This window comes from Lutra lutra, chromosome 13, assembly GCF_902655055.1.
Source record: "Lutra lutra chromosome 13, mLutLut1.2, whole genome shotgun sequence".
NCBI lineage: Eukaryota > Metazoa > Chordata > Mammalia > Carnivora > Mustelidae > Lutra > Lutra lutra.
This window is the reverse complement of record NC_062290.1, coordinates 57,593,780-57,613,452: the sequence shown is the minus strand read 5'-3', so window position 1 is coordinate 57,613,452 and position 19,673 is coordinate 57,593,780. Positions and strand designations below refer to the sequence as shown.

Below are 19,673 nucleotides of genomic sequence, written 5' to 3'. Positions count from 1 at the left end.
ACAAAGGGGGAGATATACAGGGGATTAAGTGATCAGGCTCACAGAAATCCCCAAAATGTGAAAGTGTGGGGAAACAAGAGAGAAGGGGACAAATCTGACCACCCTACTCCAGGAGTGTGGGGTGGGGAACCACCCTGCCCTAGGCCTGTGGGGTGGTTTGAGTGGGATGGGTATCTTTATGATAATCACCTGTGACCACCAGCCCCTAAAAAAGAAATAAGTCATAGAAGGTATTATCAATAGAAATGTTAAAAGGTTTATTTGGGGAGAGAGAGAGAGAGAGAGAGAGAGAGAGAGGCAGAACGTGCAAACACAGGGAGGGGCAGCGAAGAGAGAAATTCAAGCAGGCTCCCTGCCAACTGGGAAGCCCAACTTGGGGCTGGATCCCACAAACCCAAGATCATGACCTGAGGTCAAAGTCAAGAGTCAGATGCTTAACTGACTGAACCCACCCAGGCACCCCTAAGTATAACCATATTTATAGCTTAAAAATGCATAGATATGTCTGCATATGCACAGAATATTTTCTAGAGGATTAAATGTCTAACAGTTAAGTGATTTTCAGGGAGAGAAAGAATTTCATGCTGCTTGAATTTTTTCCTAGAGAAACAATAACTTAATGCCCTTACTAAATATCCCTCATTACATCATTAAAGTTATGAAATTCCAGTATAATATCGCATGATAGATTTCACTCCGAAGAATTTAGTATTCTTCTCCACCAAATCTACTCATCTAAATTTAGTTGCATGAGATATGAGAAGGTAAGATACGACTAGATCCTGCATGGGAAGTTTTACGAATTAAAGCAGAGAAGAAATAATGCAGAAAAAATACGCAGCTAAGTAAATTCGGAGCTAGAGCTTTCCATGATTATGTCTGGTGACCCCCTGTGTTAGAAACATAGTAAATTTCCATTACTCTTAATATTATTAATAACATCCTTAGTTTGTCATAAAATATAATTATCACCAGTCCAAAACAGTTCAGTAGTTAAATACACTCAACTGGCAACAAATAAAGTTTAAAAAAGAGAAAGATAAAGTGTTGGTGAAGATGTAGAGAAAACAGAACCCTCACAGACACTGCTGATAGGAATGTTAAAAGGTGCAGCTACTTTGGAAAACAGTCTCAGTTCCTCAAATGGTACACTGAGTTCTCATATGACCCATCAATTCTATTCCTAGGTAAATACCCAAGAGAAATGAAAACATAGGTCCACACTGATATCTGTACATAAATGTTCGTATCAGCATTATTTTTAATAGCCAAATAGTAGAAAACAACTCAAATGTTCATATACTGAAACATTATTTAACAATGAAAAGGGATGAAGTATTATGATTACTTGCTAACACAGGAACTTTGAAAATGTTATGTTAAGGGGCACCTGGGTGACTCAGTCGTTGGGCATCTGCCTTCAGCTCAGGTCGTGATCCTGGGGTCCTGGGATCGAGCCCCACATCGGGCTCCCTGCTCTGCAGGAAGCCTGCTTTCTCCCTCTCCCATTCCCCCTGCTTGTGTTCCCTCTCTTACTGTGTCTTTCTCTGTCAAGTAAATAAAATCTACAAAAAAAAAAAAAAAAAAAAAAAAAAGTTATGTTAAGTTAAAGAAGCCAATCACAGAAGACCATTATATTATATGATTCCATTTATATGAAATACAAACCTGTATATTTAAGGAATAGGCAAATATATAGTCATAGAAAGTAGACTAGTTGCCTAAAGCTTGGGGAGAAATGGGGAGTGACTGCTAATGGGTATGGGACATTTTTGGATGAAGAAAATGTTCTAAAATTGATTGTCATGATGACTGTAAAACTGAATATACTAAAAAACACTGAATTGTATTTTTTTTAAGATTTATTTATTTATTTGACAGAGATCACAAGTAGGCAGAGAGGCAGGCAGAGAGAGAGAGAGAGAGAGAGAGAGAGGAGGAAAAAGGCTCCCTGCTGAGCAGACAGCCAGATGTGGGGCTCAATCCCAGGACCCTGGGATCATGACCTGAACTGAAGGCAGAGGCTTTAACCCACTGAGCCACCCAGGCGCCCCTGTTATTTATTTTTTTTAAAAGATTTTGACAGAAGGACAGCAAGAGGGAACACAAGCAGGGGAGTGGGAGAGGGAGAAGGCTTCCCAAGGAGCAGGGAGCCTGAGGCCAGACTCAATCCCAAGACCCTGGGATCATGACATGAGCCGAAGACAGGTGCTTAACCAACTGAGCCACCCAGGCACCCCTAAAGCTGTTATTAAAAAGAGAAGAAGATGACGAAGATGAGGGGCGCTTGGGTGGCTCAGTTGGCTCAATGTCCAACTCTTGATTTCAGCTCAGGCCATGATTTCAGAGTTGTGAGATGGAGCCCCGCATCAGGTTCTGCACTGAGCATGGAGCCTGCTTAAGGTTCTCTCTCCCTGTGCTCTCTGGACCTCCATCCCCCCCCTAGGAAAGGATAAAGAAAAAGGAAAAAAGAAAGAAAGGAAAAAGGGGAGGGGAGAAGAGAAGAGTAGAGTTGAGTTATCAATTAAGAAAGCCTTAAGAGGAGCGCATAGGTGGCTCAGTGAGTTAAACCTCTGCTTTCGGCTCGGGTCAAGATCTCGGAGTCCTGGGATGGAGCCCCCCATCAGGCTCTCTGCTCAGCGGGAGGCCTGCTTCCCCTCTCTCTCTCTCTGCCAAATAAATAAAAAACTTAAAAAAAAAAAAAAAAAAGGACCTTAAGAGGCATATCAACCAGATGCAAATGTGGATATAATTTTGGATCCTGATTCAAATGAACTTAGAGATTTATCAATGAGATGACTGGGACAATCTGAATATTAGGTAATACTAAGGAATTTTTTTTTTAAAGATTTTATTTATTTATTTGACAGTCAGATATTACAAGTAGGCAGAGAGGCAGGCAGAGAGAGAGAGGCAGGAGGAAGCAGACTCCCCGCGGAGCAGAGAGCCCGATGCAGGGCTCGATCCCAGGACCCTGGGATCATGACCTGAGCCGAAGGCAGAGGCCCCAACCCACCAAGCCACCCAGGAGCCCCTGGAATTTTTTTTTTTTAATTTGAGTACATTTGACATACAATGTTACATTAGCTTCAGGTGTAGAAATTACTGTTTATTCAGTGTAAAATAATGCAGTGTGCCTGGGTGGCTCAGTTGTTAAGCATATGCCTTCACATCATGATCCCAGGGTCCTAGGATTGAGCCCCGCATCCGGGAGACTGCTTCTTCCTCTCTCTCTCCCCCTACTTATGTTCCCCCTCTCACTGTCTCTCTGTCAAACAGGTAAGTAAAATCTTTTTTAAAAAATTTAAAAATTTTTGGGACGCCTGGGTGGCTCAGTTGGTTAAGCAGCTGCCTTCGGCTCAGGTCATGATCCCAGCGTCCTGGGATCGAGTCCCGCATCGGGCTCCTTGCTCATCAGGGAACCTGCTTCTCCCTCTGCCTCTGCCTGCCATTCTGTCTGCCTGTGCTCACTCTCTCTCCCTGTGCTCACTCTCTCTCCCTCGCTCTCTCTGACAAATAAATAAATAAAATCTTTAAAAAAAAAAAAAAAAAAATTTAAAAATTTTTAAAAATACAATTATATTTTTAAAAAGAGTTCTTATCTTTTGCAGAGTCCAGTAAATTACGGATGAAAAGACAGGGTGTCTGGGTTTATCTTAAAACAGTCTAGGGCGCCTGGGTGGCTCAGTGGTTTAAGCCGCTGCCTTCGGCTCAGGTCATGATCTCAGGGTCCTGGGATCGAGTCCCGCATCGGGCTCTCTGCTCAGCAGGGAGCCTGCTTCCCTCCGTCTCTCTGCCTGCCTCTCTGTCTACTTGTGATCTCTCTCTGTCAAATAAATAAATAAAATCTTAAAAAAAAAAAAAAAAAAAAACAGTCTAACAGGGGAGGGGCGGGAGGGGGGCGCCTGGGTGGCTCAGTGGGTTAAAGCCTCTGCCTTCAGCTCAGGTCATGATCTCAGCGTCCTGGGATCGAGCTCCCTGCTCAGCAGGGAGCCTGCTTCCCCCTCTCTCTCTGCCTGCCTCTCTGCCTACTTGTGATCTCTGTCTGTCAAATAAATAAATCTTAAAAAAAAAAAAAAAAAAAAAAAACATTCTAACCAGGAAGAGCATAGGTTACAGGGATGAACCTGAGAAGTTTTCAGGAGAGATCACAGTGAATTGGGTTTTAAAATTTAAGCTGTAATTTCCCAGACTAAAAAGAGCACATAAAAGCTGAAAAGGGCATTCCAGGCAAGTAACATAACTTAGGCAACGGCGTTGTGAAAAATTACCTATGGGGCAAGAACTGGAAATACAGTTTTGTTTTGTTTTTTTTTAAAGATTTTATTTATTTATTTGACAGAGAGAGATCACAAGTAGATGGAGAGGCAGGCAGAGAGAGAGAGAGGGAAGCAGGATCTCTGCCGAGCAGAGAACCCGATGCAGGACTCGATCCCAGGACCCTGAGATCATGACCTGAGCCGAAGGCAGCGGCTTAACCCACTGAGCCACCCAGGCGCCCGGAAATACAGTTCTTGAAGGGCCTTGTATGCCACACAAATAAATTTTACCTAATTTTGTGAAAGATGAGCAGATATCTTTTTTTTTTTGGTGGAGATAAGTCAGATTAGAGCTTTAGAAAGATTACTCTGGTAGCATCACTGAATGGAGAGGTTTAAGACAGCAAAGAGGCTACCGTCACAGTCCAAGTGAGTGACAACTGAGTATAAACTTACATGGTAGCAGCAGGAATAAAGAGGAGGGGCTAAACAGCAGAGACATGAGGTACTAAAAATTACTGGATATGTAGAAAGAGAAAGCAGAAATCATCTTATTTCCAGCTTCTAGACTTGTGCGACTGGGTAGACACTGTCCAATATCACGGAGAGTGAATATAGAAAAGGCATATTAAAAAAAGGTACAGTTCAGTTCAGTGTTTAAGTCTTTAGTATAAATACAACATACTTTAAAAAAAAGGGGGGGGCCATACTAGTAGAAATGTCTAACACGCCTCATTAGAGATGTACACTTCAAGACATACTTGGTAGCTCAAACAATAACCCAGGAGAGCTTGTTTATAATAATTCACACAGAAATTTAACTGACTTTAAAAGTTCCCTGCCTATTCCACCTTGTTAATAATTAATTCGGTCAAGGTATATATGTACAGTACAGGCAAGATGCAGTTAATCTTTTATTTAGGAGACTTTATATATATGGGGGGAAGAAAAATGCATACACATTTGGCTAAACTTCACCAAAATTACTCCTTAACAAAATATATACACACGGAGCGCCTAGGTGGCTCAGTGGGTTAAGCCTCTGCCTTCGGCTCAGGTCATGGTCTCAGGGTCCTGGGATCAAGCCCCATGTGGCCTGGCTCTCTGCTCAGCAGGGAGCCTGCTTCCCCCTCCCCCTCTGTCTGCCTCTCTACCTACTTGTGACTTCTCTGTCAAATAAATAAATAAAATCCTTAAAAAAGGTGGGGGGGCCCTGGGTGGCTCAGTAGGTTAAGCCTCTGCCTTCGGCTCAGGTCATGGTCTCGAGGTCCTGGGATCGAGCCCCACGTCGGGCTATCTGCTCGGCAGGGAGCCTGCTTCCCCTTCTCTACCTGCCTCTCTGCCTGCTTGTGATCTCTCTCTGTCAAATAAATGAATAAAATCTTAAAATAAGAAAAAAAACACATATATATATACACATACATACACACACACACACACACACACACACACACACACACACAACATTATCAAAGCATAAATACAGCTTGAAAATGGGCTTTTCTGGGGTGCCTGGGTGGCTCAGTGGGTTTGGCTCGGGTCATGATCCCAGGGTCCTGGGATCCAACCCCCGCCTCTCTGCTCAGCAGGGAGCCTGATTCCTCCCCTCTCTATCTCTGCCTGTCTCTGCCTACTTGTGACCTTCCTCTGTCAAATAAATAAATGAAATCTTTTTAAATAAATAAATAAATAAAAATTATTCTGATTTTTTAATGTATCAAGAACCTCATTAAAATATTCATGACATGGGGCACCTGGGTGGCTCAGTGGATTAAGGCCTCTGCCTTCGGCTCAGGTCATGATCCCAGGGTCCTGGGATTGAGCCCCGAATCGGGCTCTCTGCTCGGCAGGGAGCCTGCTTCCTCCTCTCTCTCTGCCTGCCTCTCTGCCTACTTGTGATCTCTATCTGTCAAGTAAAATAAATAAAATCTTTAAAAAAAAAAAAATATATATATACATGACATTTACACTCACTACTTTAAAATCCTCCACTTTAGGGTACCTGGGTGGCTCCATTGGTTAAGCAACTGCCTTCGACTCAGGTCATGATCCTGGAGTACCAGGATCCAGTCTCCCGCATCTGGCTCCCGGCTCCACGGGGAGTCTGCTTCTCCCTCTGACCTTATGCTGTCTCATGTTCTCTCTCTCTCTGTCTCTCTCTCAAATAAATAAATAAAATCTTTTTTAAAAATAAAATAAAATCTGGGGCGCCTGGGTGGCTCAGTGGGTTAAGCCGCTGCCTTCGGCTCGGGTCATGATCTCAGGGTCCTGGGATCGAGTCCCACATCGGGCTCTCTGCTCAGCAAGAAGCCTGCTTCCCTCTCTCTCTCTCTCTCTGCCTTCCTCTCCATCTACTTGTGATCTCTCTCTGTCAAATAAATAAACAAAATCTTTAAAAAAAAATAAAAAATAAAATAAAATAAAAATAAAAATAAAATAAAATCCTCCACTTTATAAGAAATTCTAAAACAGGGGCGCCTGGGTGGCTCGGTGGGCTGGGGCCTCTGCCTTTGGCTCGGGTCGTGGTCCCGGAGTTCTGGGATCGAGCCCCACATCGGGCTCTCTGCTCAGCAGGGAGCCTGCTCCCTCCTCTCTCTCTCTCTGCCTGCCTCTCTGTCTACTTGTGATCTCTGTCAAATAAATAAACAAAAATCTTTAAAAAAAAAAAAAGAAAGAAAGAAAGAAATTCTAAAACAGGGAAACAAACTGAGGGTTTCAGAGGGGAGGGGGATGGGGGTGGGGAGGGAGATGGATATTAGGGAGGGCACAAGTTGTGATGGGCGCTGGGTGTTATATGCAACTAATGAATCACTGAACATAACATCAAAAACTAACGATGTACTATACAGTGGCTAACTGAGCATAATAACAAAATAAAAATAAAACATCTAGTTTTAAAAGATGTCTTCTGATACTCTGAAAAGCAGGCTAAAACAGTACTAGGTTACTTTAATTTCATTAAATTTTCCAAGTGAGGTGTAACAATCTTTATCTTCAAGGGACTACAGAGGTCCAGGTTGCTATGGCTGGCAGGTTTGGGTAATGTCTATCACTCTCACCATCACTGTTCTAAAATTTTTAACCTCTTCTAAATAAGTTTTCTGTTATTTTTTTAAAGATTTTACTAGATAAGATTTTATTAGATATTAAATAAGATACTTGCTTGCAAGTATCTTACTTACTGTAAGCAAGTAAGCGCGGGTGTGCACATGCACACCCAGGGTGGGGATGTGTACAGGGAGAGGAAGCAGAGACACCCCACTGAGCAGGGATGGGCAGCTCAGTCCCAGGACCCTGGGATCAGGACCGGAGATGAAGGTGAACACTAGACTGAGTCACCCAGGTGCCCCAGTTTTATAGTACTTAAATTACAAAAGGAACCCTACACAAAGATCATAATTTGCTGTATTACTGTATAATCAATATTTCAATCTTAATTTTTAGTTAAAACTTTGGTCATCAAGAACATGAGATCTAATTCAGAGAAACAAGTAACTATAGATAAAATGTCAAAACTAAATAAAATGCAACTTCCCAAAAGGGAAAAGCACAACTAGAGTAACTAAGCAGTCTAAATATTCAGCCACTTTAGTCTACCACATATCCTAGACTAGGAGTTGACCATCTAAGGTCTATGGAAAAATTTAGATATCAGTAATTCCTTGAAACTGCATGCATTAGGAAGGAAGGGGGCTGTCATTCTCAAAGGATGTGACTCCCCCCAAAATAAGTACTTACTCTTTTAGCTCCTCTGCCAAATGCTAAGGAAATTCAAAGACCCAGTGGCATTTCTTAAACGAGCACATTATCTAAGAGTATTTAGACTCACACACTACTAGATTTGGTCACAACAGAAAAAAACTGATTTCCTCAATATAGTACTTACCTATCCTCAAGTAACTTTTCCAGTTTTGCCACTCATTAGCACCATTTTTAATTTAAGGAACCTCTCTGAACCTAATTTATTCCATACTTTACCGTTAAAAAAATCTTCAGAAAAAAGTTGCATAAGATGGAGATTTAATTAAAAGCTCAGGAAGTGCTTTCCTCATTTTAAAGCCCTCCCTTTTTAAAAAAAGGATTTAGAGAGAGCAGTAGCCCATAGAGGGGCTGAAAGAGGACACAAGCAGACTCCCTGCTGAGTATGGAGCAGGAAGCACGGGGATTCCAGGACCCAGAGATCATGACCTAAGCCAAAATCAAGAAATGGATGCTCAACCAAATTTAAATCTTTTTTTTTTAAGATTTTATTTATTTATTTGACAGAGAGAGATCACAAGTAGACAGAGAGGCAGGCAGAGGGAGAGGGGGAAGCAGGCTCCCTGCTGAGCAGATAGCCCTATGCGTGGTTGGATCCCAGGACCCTGAGATCATGACCTGAGCCGAAGGCAGAGGCTTAACCCTGAGCCACCCAGGCGCCCCCAGATTTAAATCTTAAATCTAAATTCTACAGTAATTTCCTTATCATCAGTAAGAGATTTCACTCTTCGTCTAGCAAATTTTCTGTCATGCTTATTTTCAGGGTAAATGCTGAAATATGATTAACAAATTCCAAAGGACTCCAGATGGGACCCCTGAGAACATAGTTACTTTTTTTTTTTTTTAAACATTAGCATAGAGGTGTTTCCACAGGGCTTAGTCCTTAGCACCATGAATACATCATTATTCCTATTTAGCCAATGGGGGGGAAAAGCAGTTGAGTGATTAAGATCAAGATGGGTTTAAAAGTGTTTGTTTGTGGGGCGCCTGGGTGGCTCAGTGGGTTAAAGCCTCTGCCTTCGGCTGAGGTCATGATCCCACGGTCCTGGTCCTGGGATCGAACCCCGCATGCTCTCTGCTCAGCAGGGAGCCTGCTTCCTCCTCTCTCTCTGCCTTCCTCTCTGCCTACTTGTGATCTCTGTCTAATAAATAAATAAAATCTTAAAAAAAAAAAAAAGTGTTTGTTTGTTTGTTTGTTTTTCCTAATGACCTTTGCCCCCTTTAGAGCAAATGCCTCAGAAGGCTGGCCATACCTTCCCTCAAACAGTGCTACACCCACACTGCTCAAAACAATTCAGAATTCTTTTGAGAACGGGCTTCAGAACCTATTGTCCAACTTCTTAATGTTCTTATTAGTGACAAATCTTTTCCTTATTTAGTGTGGACTTTTGTTTCATTTAATATTTAAAACTGACTCAGATTCAACTTGGTAAATAAGGTAAATAATCTGAGTAATAATATTTTTCAATCAAAAGTGACTTGTGGGGGCGCCTGGGTGGCTCAGTGGGTTAAGCCGCTGCCTTCGGCTCAGGTCATGATCTCAGGGTCCTGGGATCGAGTCCCACATCGGGCTCTCTGCTCAGCAAGAAGCCTGCTTCCCTCTCTCTCTCTCTCTCTCTGCCTGCCTCTCCGTCTACTTGTGATCTCTCTCTGTCAAATAAATAAATAAAAAATCTTTAAAAAAAAAATGCCATCTTAAAAAAAAAAAAAAGTGATCTGTGAATATAGATACGCCTGAATGGCACAGTCGATTAAGTCTCTGGCTCTTGGTTTCAGCTCAAGTCTTATCTCAGACTGGTAAGACAGAGTCAGGTTCCACTCTCTGCACAGTCTGCTTAAGACTCTTTCTCCCTCTGCCTCTGTCTCTAAAAATAAATCTTTTTTTTTTTTTTTTAAGATTTTATTTTATTTATTTGTCAGAGAGAGAGGGAGAGAGCGAGCACAGGCAGACAGAATGGCAGGCAGAGGCAGAGGGAGAAGCAGGCTCCCTGCCAAGCAAGGAGCCCGATGTGGGACTCGATCCCAGGACTCTGGGATCATGACCTGAGCCGAAGGCAGCTGCTTAACCAACTGAGCCACCCAGGCGTCCCAAATCTTTTTTTTTTTTTTTAATGACATGTGAAAATAAAATACTACACACTAATTTTACCTGTGCCTCTGCCAACAATTTCAAAAGTTTCAAATTATATGAAGGATACTGTTTTGAATAATAAAACTTATTGCTTTGTCTTATTATATATATCAGGTATGACTATAAACTTAAAAATCTTATTTCTAGGGGCACCTGGGTGGGTTAAAGCCTCTGCCTTCCGCTCGGGTCGTGATACCAGGGTCCTGGGATGGACCCCTCATCAGGGTCTCTGCTCCTCGGGGAGCCTGTTTCCTCCTCTCTCTCTGCCTGCTTCTCTACCTACTTGTGATCTGTCTGTCAAATAAATAAATAAAATCTTTCCAAAAAAAAATCTTATTTCTAGGGCACCTGGGTGGCTCAGTTGGTTAACCATCTGCCTGTGGCTCAGGTCATGATCCCAGGCTCCTGGGATCAGGTCCCACAGAGGCTTCCCTGCTCAGAGTCTACTTGTCTCTCTGCCCCGTCCCACTACTGCTTGTGGAGTTCTCTCTCACACAAAAATGAATAAAGAAAATCTTTAAAAAAAAATCTTATACCAAAAACTAACGATGTACTATATGTTGGCTAATCAAAAATCAAACAAAGTTATTTCTACGGGCACCTCAGTGGCTGAGTCAGTTAGGCATCTGACTTCAGCTTGGGTCATGGTCTCGGGGGTTCTGGGATTGAGCCCTGCTGTCTGGCTTCGTGCTCAGACAGGAGTCTCCTTCTCCCTCTTCTTCTCCCTCTGTCCCTCCCTATGCTCATGTTCTCTCCCTCTCTCAAACAAATAAAATCTTTGAAAAAAAAACTTTTTTCTATAAGTTATTCTGTTTCTACAGAGGATTACTACATATTGCCCCAACTGCTGTAACTTCTCCAGTTCTTAATATTATCTTATAAATGGGGGCCATGGTTATCTTCAACAAGATAGTAATCATTTGATATTTACAATCTGAATGACTACGTATGTTACTAAGTGAGCCACATAATCTAAATTATTCCATAGGATTTATCCCTCAAATTAAATATCAGCTGCCCATGCAGCAAATACAACAAAACAGAAAAATAATGAATTATGAAATTTGGAAATCTAGATTAAAACTATGGCACTGGGCGCCTGGATGGCACAGTGGGTTAAAGCCTCTGCCTTCAGCTCAGGTCATGATCTCAGCGTCCTGGGATCGAGCTCCCTGCTCAGCAGGGAGCCTGCTTCCTCCTCTCTCCCTGCCTTCGTCTCTGCCTACTTGTGATCTGTCAAATAAATAAATAAAATCTTTAAAAAAATAAAACGATGGCACTGATCTAAAGATGCTATAATAGAGGTAACGAGTATCACTTAACAGACTCAGCTGAAAGAACAAAAAGGCTTTAACATTTAAAATTACTCAAGTTTCGGGGGCGCCTGGGTGGCTCAGTGGGTTAAGCCGCTGCCTTCGGCTCAGGTCATGATCCCAGGTCCTGGGTTCGAGCCCCACATCGGGCTTTCTGCTCAGCAGGGAGCCTGCTTCCTCCTCTCTCTCTGCCTGCCTCTCTGCCTACTTGTGATTTCTCTCTGTCAAATAAATAAATAAAATCTTTAAAAAAAAAAAATTACTCAAGTTTCCTATGACGCTTAAATTTACTTGGAAAAATATTAAGGCATTATTATTATTTTTTTAAGATTTTTATTTATTTGAGAGAGAGACAGCGAGAGAGAGCACGAGCAAGAAGGTCAGAGGGAGAAGCAGACTCCCCATGGAGCTGGGACCCCGATGCGGGACTCGATCCCAGGACTCCAGGATCATGACCTGAGCCGAAGGCAGTCATCCAACCAACTGAGCCACCCAGGCGTCCCAAGGCATTATTATTTTAAAAGCATAAACCAGTATCGCATTAAGAAATTTACACCCCCCCATCATCTTCCCACAGTCATTTCTATGAGACATGTATTCATTTCTAATTCCAAAACTAGTTTTAAGACTTCTATTTCTCGGGGTGCCTGGGTGGCTCAGTGGGTTAAAGCCTCTGCCTTCTGCTCAGGTCATGATCTCAGGGTCCTGGGATCGAGCCCCACGTTGGGCTCTCTGCTCAGCGGGGAGCCTGCTTCTCCCTCTCTCTCTGCCTGCCTCTCTGTGTACTTGTGATCTCTCTCTATCAAATAAATAAATAAAATCTTTAAAAACAAACAAACAAAAAAGACTTCTATTTCTCAACACTAGCACTAACCCACTCCCCAAAGTAATGAGAAAAGTTGCTATTAAATATATTTGCCAATTTAAAAAAAATCTTTCTGCAACAGGATTTATCATTCTCTAATTCAAGTAGTCCAAAAACAAAAAATCCATTTTTTCCAGTGAATTTATCATGACAGTGAAGTCATCATAACAATCTCGACCCATAATTTGGAGGAACAGATAATAATTACCCTTGGGACCTTTAAACTTAAGTAAAAGAAAATTTTTTCTTAATTTGGTCAGAGAAAGAGAGAGTATAGGAACAGGGGAGAGAGGCAGAGGGCAAGAGAGAAGCAGGCTCCCAGCTGAGTGGAGAGTCCAAAATGTAGCTCAATCCCAGGACCTGTGATCATGACCTGAGCCAAAGGCAGATGCTTAACTAACTGACTGAGCCACCCAGGTGCCCCAAAAGATTTAGTTTTAAATATGACCTTTCAAGCAAGGTGGAGTTCTGTAGTCCTAAGCCCTGAATTCTAATCCTTCCTCACTATTATTTCCCCATAACAGATTAGCAGAGGTGGCCCAATTTGTTAGATGGCTTCCTTTATTCACTTGTCTCCAACAAGTGAGGTTCTTCTGGAATCTTAAACTAGGAACAGTAATGCTAAGTTGCAAAAATGGAATAGAAGGTTTTATCATGATAGACTATAGTTATGTTGACAAATGCTCAAACTTTAAAGCTTTGGGGAGTGCGCTCAAACATGCCCGTGAGCTAATAGGTAAGGTATTTTTAAAAAAACCATAAAAACTTTAAAGTTTGATTTAAGTTACAATTTACAAACACGTACCTAACACTTACGCTTCACATTTCTGTAAAGTCTGCACAAAGATTTTTTTTTAAAAGATTTTATTTAAAAAAAAAAAAAAAGATTTTATTTATTTATTTGACAGAGAGAGAGATCACAAGTAGGCAGAGAGGCAGGCAGAGAGAGAGGTGGGGAAGCAGGCTCCCCCCTGAGCAGGAAGCCTGATGCGGGGCTCGATCCCAGGCCCCTGGGATCATGACCTGAGGTGAAGGCAGAGGCTTAACTCACTGAGCCACCCAGGAGCCCCAGCACAAAGATTTTTAAGAAGATCATTCATAAAAGCTCTATGGTTACCAATATCCTAATACTTTCCCTTACTATAGCTATTCTTCATATGGCGCTTTGCCTTTGGTGAGTACTCAGTAAAAATTACTAACACAAATCTCTCAAAAACAGGAGTCAACATGCTGCAATCAAAGTATTAACTAGGGCTCAAATCTTTCATTCAAAAAGTAACAATACCGGGGCGCCTGGGTGGCTCAGTGGGTTAAAGCCTCTGCCTTCGGCTCAGGTCATGATCCCAGGGTCCTGGGATCGAGCCTCACATTGGGCTCTCCGCTCTGCAGGGAGCCTGCTTCCTCCTCTCTCTCTCTCTCTGCCTGCCTCTCTGCCTACTTGTGATCTCTGTCTGTCAAATAAATAAAATCTCAAAAAAAAAAAAAAAAGAAAGAAAAAAAAGAAAAAGAAACAATACCTTATCGAATTTAAGACACCGAGTCTGGCATTCAAAAAAAATTTATTAGAAGATTTCAGTGAAAGGTTCTCTCACAACTAGGTCTCAAGTGCCACCTGGTTGATAGCAATTTTAAGGCACATCCCAATTTCCAACAAGTTAAAAACTTAAATTAAAAGAAAAAAAAAAAAAAGGCAGGGCGTCTGAGTGGCTCAGTGGGTTAAGCCTCTGCCTTCAGCTCAGGTCATGATATCAGGGTCCTGGGATCCAGTCCCTCATTGGGCTCTCTGCTCAGCAGGGAGCCTGCTTCCTCCTCTCTCTCTCTCTCTGCCTGCCTCTCTGCCTACTTGTGATCTCTCTCTCTGTCAAATAAATAAATAAATTTTTTTAAATTAAAATTTTTTTTAAAAAGCATATTGGAATCAACAGGATAAAAGAATATTCTATAAAATACTGAGGTGCTATACTTTTGCCATGTGGGGGCAGTGGGGGAACACTAAAACTACATTTACAGTAGTGCCCCAAACCACTGGACATTAACTATGTTTCCATTTACAGTGTTGCCTTAGTTCACTCAGCACTCAAGCCAAGTTCAGCTTCCAGAAAAGGTTACAGCTAAAAGCTCTAAGAGGTATTCTCAGAGAGACTGAGGAAAAATTAAGAAATAAGATACCTTTAATTTCAGAAAGACTCATTATATGATTATTTTTTAAAAGCACTATTTTTATGATTTTAAAGTTAAGTTGCCTATCCAAATCCTTTAAAACCGGAATTCTTAACCCGTCAGTTACCCTCTGAAAATGTATACAAACTAGTTTATATGTACCAATGTTTTCCTAAAGAAAACTGTTTCTCAAAAGAAACCATATAACAAAAAGACTAAGAATCACTTTTTTAAAATAATTGTTTCAACTCTATCTTAAGAATCAGAGTCACAAAATAGAGTATGCTATTGCCAGGCCTAAAGGTTAGTTTTGGTAGGGTTTTGGGTTGGGTTTTTTTTTGGGGGGGGGGCACCACAAAGTACAGAAAAGATTCATTTTATTCCAGAACAAATTAAAATAATACATATCCATTATTTTGTAAAACTATTGAGGAGTTTCTTTAATATAAATCAAAGTAGGGGCTCCTGGGTAGCTCAGTTGTTAAGCATCTGCCTTTGCCTGGGGGTCATGATCCCCGGGGCATGGGATGGAGTCCCACATCAGGCTCCTTGCTCAGCAAGGAGGAGTCTGCTTCTCCCTCTCCCTCTACCCCTCCCTCTATCCCACCCCTTGCCCATGCATACGCTCTCTCACTATGAAATAAATTAAAATCTTTTCTAGGGGCGCCTGGGTGGCTCAGTGGGTTAAAGCCTCTGCCTTCGGCTCAGGTCATGATCCCAGGGTTCTGGGATCGAGCCCCGCATCGGGCTCTCTGCTCAGCAGGGAGCCTGCTTCCTCCTCTCTCTCTGCCTGCCTCTCTGCCTACTTGTGATCTCTGTCTGTCAAATAAATAAATAAAATATTTTAAAAAATAAATAAATAAAATAAAATCTTTTCTAAAAGATGAATAAATAAATGAAAGTGTTAAGTCTGATAAAGAAGCTTCGATTAAGGAAAACTTATAGTATACAACAAACACTTTCCTAAATTATCAGTTTGAAATTTTCTAAAAATGGAAAAACCTGTATTTCACTGTCTCAACCACATTACTGAATAAAATCAACCTATGAAAAGTTAACTGCAATATTTTAAGTCTTCTGTATCATTTAAACTTTTAAGTTATGAACATCATGAAAAATACTTTCCTTCTTTTTTTAATCTCTCCACCCAACATAGGCCTCGAACTCATGACCCTGCAATCAAGAGTCACATGCTCTACCAACTACTGTGCCAGCCAGGCACCCCTAGGCACTCTTCACTTTCTGATCTCTAGACTCACTGCTACCGCGCTTTCAGTACATAATGCAGGAGCTCCAAGGAGTTCTATACCAAAGCAGCCATACTAAGTTATGATCACTAGCAGAAGTACTTGAAAAGATAGTGAACTTGTTAAGTCATCATTAACTGCTCACTTGATCAACAACTTATTTATCCAGTAACATAATAAAATTCCAACTTGCTCCACAGCAGCAAAATTAAGTTCAGAGGTGTTCTCTGTTCCAAGCCATTTCCTACTTTGTGTTTTTTAATGAGTGACCCCTAGAGGAAAAAATAGAAGCAGCAAAGACGTTCACTCTCTAAGTCTTAAGAGATCAAGACTGGGCAAAAATCAAGGCCAAAAAGATTTTATAATATCCAGAAATACAGGAACAAGAAACTACCTATACCCATCACACATGCTACCCCCAAATCCCAGAGCTAAGAAACACACAACTTGAGATTTTTTTTTTGAGATGTTTAAAAAACAAAAGCAAGATGAATAGAAAAAAATTTGTGAAATACGAAGTCCCAGTTTCTACCACAACAGATGCCATAGTTAGACTGGAGCCAACTATTTCATGGTGAAAAAGATCAATAAGAAGCCTATTAATATATAAAAGTAAAAGAGTAACATTATGAAAAATTTAAAAATGAATGGCGGTCTCACTGCCTTCAGAATCTATTATGCAAAATAAAAGAATTTAACTTGAAAATAAATTATACTAAATGTTCAAGAACTATCATTTGATATGGGAGAATAGTGGTAGAAAAAGGTCTGTGCCAACTTTTAACTGCAGCTGTAGTGGAATACACTAAAAGCCTTGTTTTATGACAAAAGCAATGAAATAAAAAACAATGGTTTTAGAGACCTGTCACCAGTATTAACTGCTCGTGACCATAAATTTGCCTTTTTTCCTTTTTTTTTAAAGATTTTATTTATTTATTTGACAGACAGAGATCGCAAGTAGGCAGAGCAGTCAGAGAGAGGAGGAAGCAGGCTCCTTGCTGAGCAGAGAGCCTGATGCGGGGTTCGATCCCAGAACCCTAAGATCATGACCTGAGCTGAAGGCAGAGGCTTTAACCCACTGAGCCACCCAGGCACCCCTTACCTTTTTTCAACAGAAGACTTTTGGGATAAAAGGCCATATGATAAGAAATAAAATATAAGAAAACAAAATTGACAGAATTCTCACACAAAACTAAAACATAAAACCTAAGAATTTTCATACATTATTAAATGTCCTAATTAAAGGTAAAAAAGATTGGGGTGCCTGGGTGGTTTAGCCAGGTTAAATGGTTAAGTGTCTGGTTAAGTGTCTGCCTTTGGCTCGGGTCATGATCTCAGGGTCCTGGGATTCACCCCTGGGTCAGGCACCCTGCTCAGCAGGGAGTCTACTTCTCCCTCTCTCTTTGCCTCCCCACTGCTCATGCTTGCTCTCTCTCAAATTAAAAAACAAAACAAAACAAACAAAAACTTTAAAAAATAAAATAAATGTAAAAAAATTAAGAAATCTAACATATACAAAGAAATTCAACCATTCTTTCTAGTAGGGCTGAAATTACAAAGCACTTAACTGAAATCAATGTTTGCCACCGTAGGAAATCCTCTTCCCATACTCCCTATTTCAAACTGAGAGAATTCTCCACAGTCCTTTTCCTGCTACTTAAGCAAAAATATTGCAATTTGCACCCATTATTTCCTTTCACATAGTTTTCAAAACACTAAAATAGAGATTATTCTAATTAGTACCCATTCACCTTGACTCTCAACTGTCCCAAATAATGACACTTCATGGAAATTAAACTTCATGTCACTAAAGTTAGCCAGCAGACACAGCAATACCTTCTCCAATTTGTCACTAATAACTTGTTCGTTAATATCTGCATCTAAAAGGTATAATGTACGGTGACCACAAGACATTAAGCATATAGTTGGTAAGAGAACTGCTCTTACACAATCTTCTAAAAATGTGTTTTTAGGGCGCCTGGGTGACTCAGTGGGTTAAAGCCTCTGCCTTCGGCTGAGGTCATGATCCCAGGGTCCTGGAATAGAGCCCCGCATCGGGCTCTCTGTGCGGCAGGGAGCCTGCTTCCTCCTCTCTCTCTGCCTGCCTCTCTGCCTACTTGTGATCTCTGTCTCTCAAATAAATAAATAAATAATCTTTAAAAATAAATAAATAAATAAATAAAAATGTGTTTTTGCTAGGTATTCACAGACTACCACAGGCGTGAACATTAAACATCTCCCTGTCAATTTTTCACATTTTCTACAAAGTTGACCCAATTTCAAAGCTGACAGTGAAGGTTCTACCTTAAGAAGGACAAAAAAACAAAACTGGATAGTCCTAAAAATGTACATCATAACTACATGACTAAGACACTCATTTTAAAACTTATGCCAACATAGCCCCTCCCTTCAAAACAAAGATTGACTCACTGCTCTATTTTACTTACTTTTGGAAATAAAATTAAATGGATTCCCTAGCATTAATTTTCTGTCTCTGCCTCCACTATTTAAAACATTCTACCTTCAATCTATGATTTGTCCCTATAAAAATGATAAAAGAAAAACAGAAAAAAAACAAAAAAAAAACAATAAACCCCAGTATCAACAAGTTATCTTAAAATTTAAAAAAAGAAATGGAATTTTTAAAAAAGAAAGAAAACCACTGGATTCAGGATATCATGATAATAACCACTGTTCTAAAATAATGGGTGCATAAGGAACAGTCCTACTCAGTGAAAACCTCTCACCTCAGATACTTTTCATCTGTGAAACCACCCCATTCGCTAGTGCTAACCACCTGAGTAAAACGTTTCTCTTCTGTCTCCCTGAAGTGGGAAACTATCAATCTCCCTACATAACACGTTCCACCGTCTGCAGATATTCCTACATGGGGGGGGGGGGGGGGGTAGGAGGTAGCCAGTAAAGTTGGTGGCGGGGTGAGGACAAAGGGCATTTTGAAATACCACTGAAGTAAACAGAGAGGGGGCTAAATTAGCGTTCCCTCAAGTAGAGAAAGACAAGGAAACGCTGGCACCCTTGTTTACCACCCCAGGGTCCTATTCATTACCGCCTACTGGAATGCGAAGTTGGAACTACCACCACGCAAGAGGCCCATCAAATCCTCAAAGTGTCAGGTCTCCAGGCAGCCACTGAAATGACAGACTAATACCCTTCCCCCACCCTCACCCCCCAAAAAAGAAAGATCCAATCCACTAAGCGCAGGTCACTCTGCCCTCTGGGGCAGTTCCAGCCGGCGCGGGGATGGTTCTGATGCGAAAACGAGACAGGAAAGACCACCTTTCTTCCCACACACCCTCAGCTGGGGAAACAAAACAAAGACAGCCCTCCTCCTCCGGTAGCCACTACCCTAGCCAGAGAGGCTTTCCTATTTCCCGGTGCAGTCTGGCCTCCAGCCCCCGCCCCCATGACAAAGAAAAGGCACTTGGTGAGCAAGGCCTTCCTGCTTCCACGGATGGGGGGAGGGGGCTGCCGAGGTGAGGAGCCCCCTCTACACACTCGCGCTCACACTCTTGGTCCCACAAGCCGCGGGGAGCGGAGGCCTCCGCCTGGGGAAGCCTGCTCTGGGAGGGGGTAGGGGTACCTTGAAGTAGCCGCCTTCGTAGAGGGTGTTGGGGGGTCCGAAGATGGCAACCTCCCAGTTGTAGAGGTCGGACTCATCCACCAGGGTGATCCGGAAGCCCTCCACCGGCTCCTCCTGCAGGGATTTCAGCTCGAGCATCAGGGCCTTCTGCGAGCTGGTCATCTGCTGCTGGGCCATCGCGGCGGCGGCGGCGGCGCCGGGCCGGAGCCCCAGTTCTTTCGCACCGGCCGGGCCGGACGAGGCCCCTCCCCTCCGCTCGCCCTCCGCCGGGCCGCACCGGGCCCCTGTCTTCACACAACCGGCGGGCCGGACCAGGCCCCAGAAGGCCCGTGGGCCGG

The 19,673-nt window shown here is 42.1% G+C and overlaps 1 protein-coding gene across 1 annotated transcript in view; it reads right to left on the bottom strand.

Annotated features, from left to right (window-relative positions):
- UBE2R2 (ubiquitin conjugating enzyme E2 R2) overlaps positions 1–19,673 on the bottom strand; it is a 122,689-nt gene extending 103,016 nt beyond the window's left edge. Inside the window, exon 1 of the mRNA XM_047700165.1 lies at positions 19,336–19,673. Coding sequence (XP_047556121.1) covers positions 19,336–19,512 — 177 coding nt within the window. The 5' untranslated portion in view covers positions 19,513–19,673. The remainder of the gene's footprint in view (positions 1–19,335) is intronic.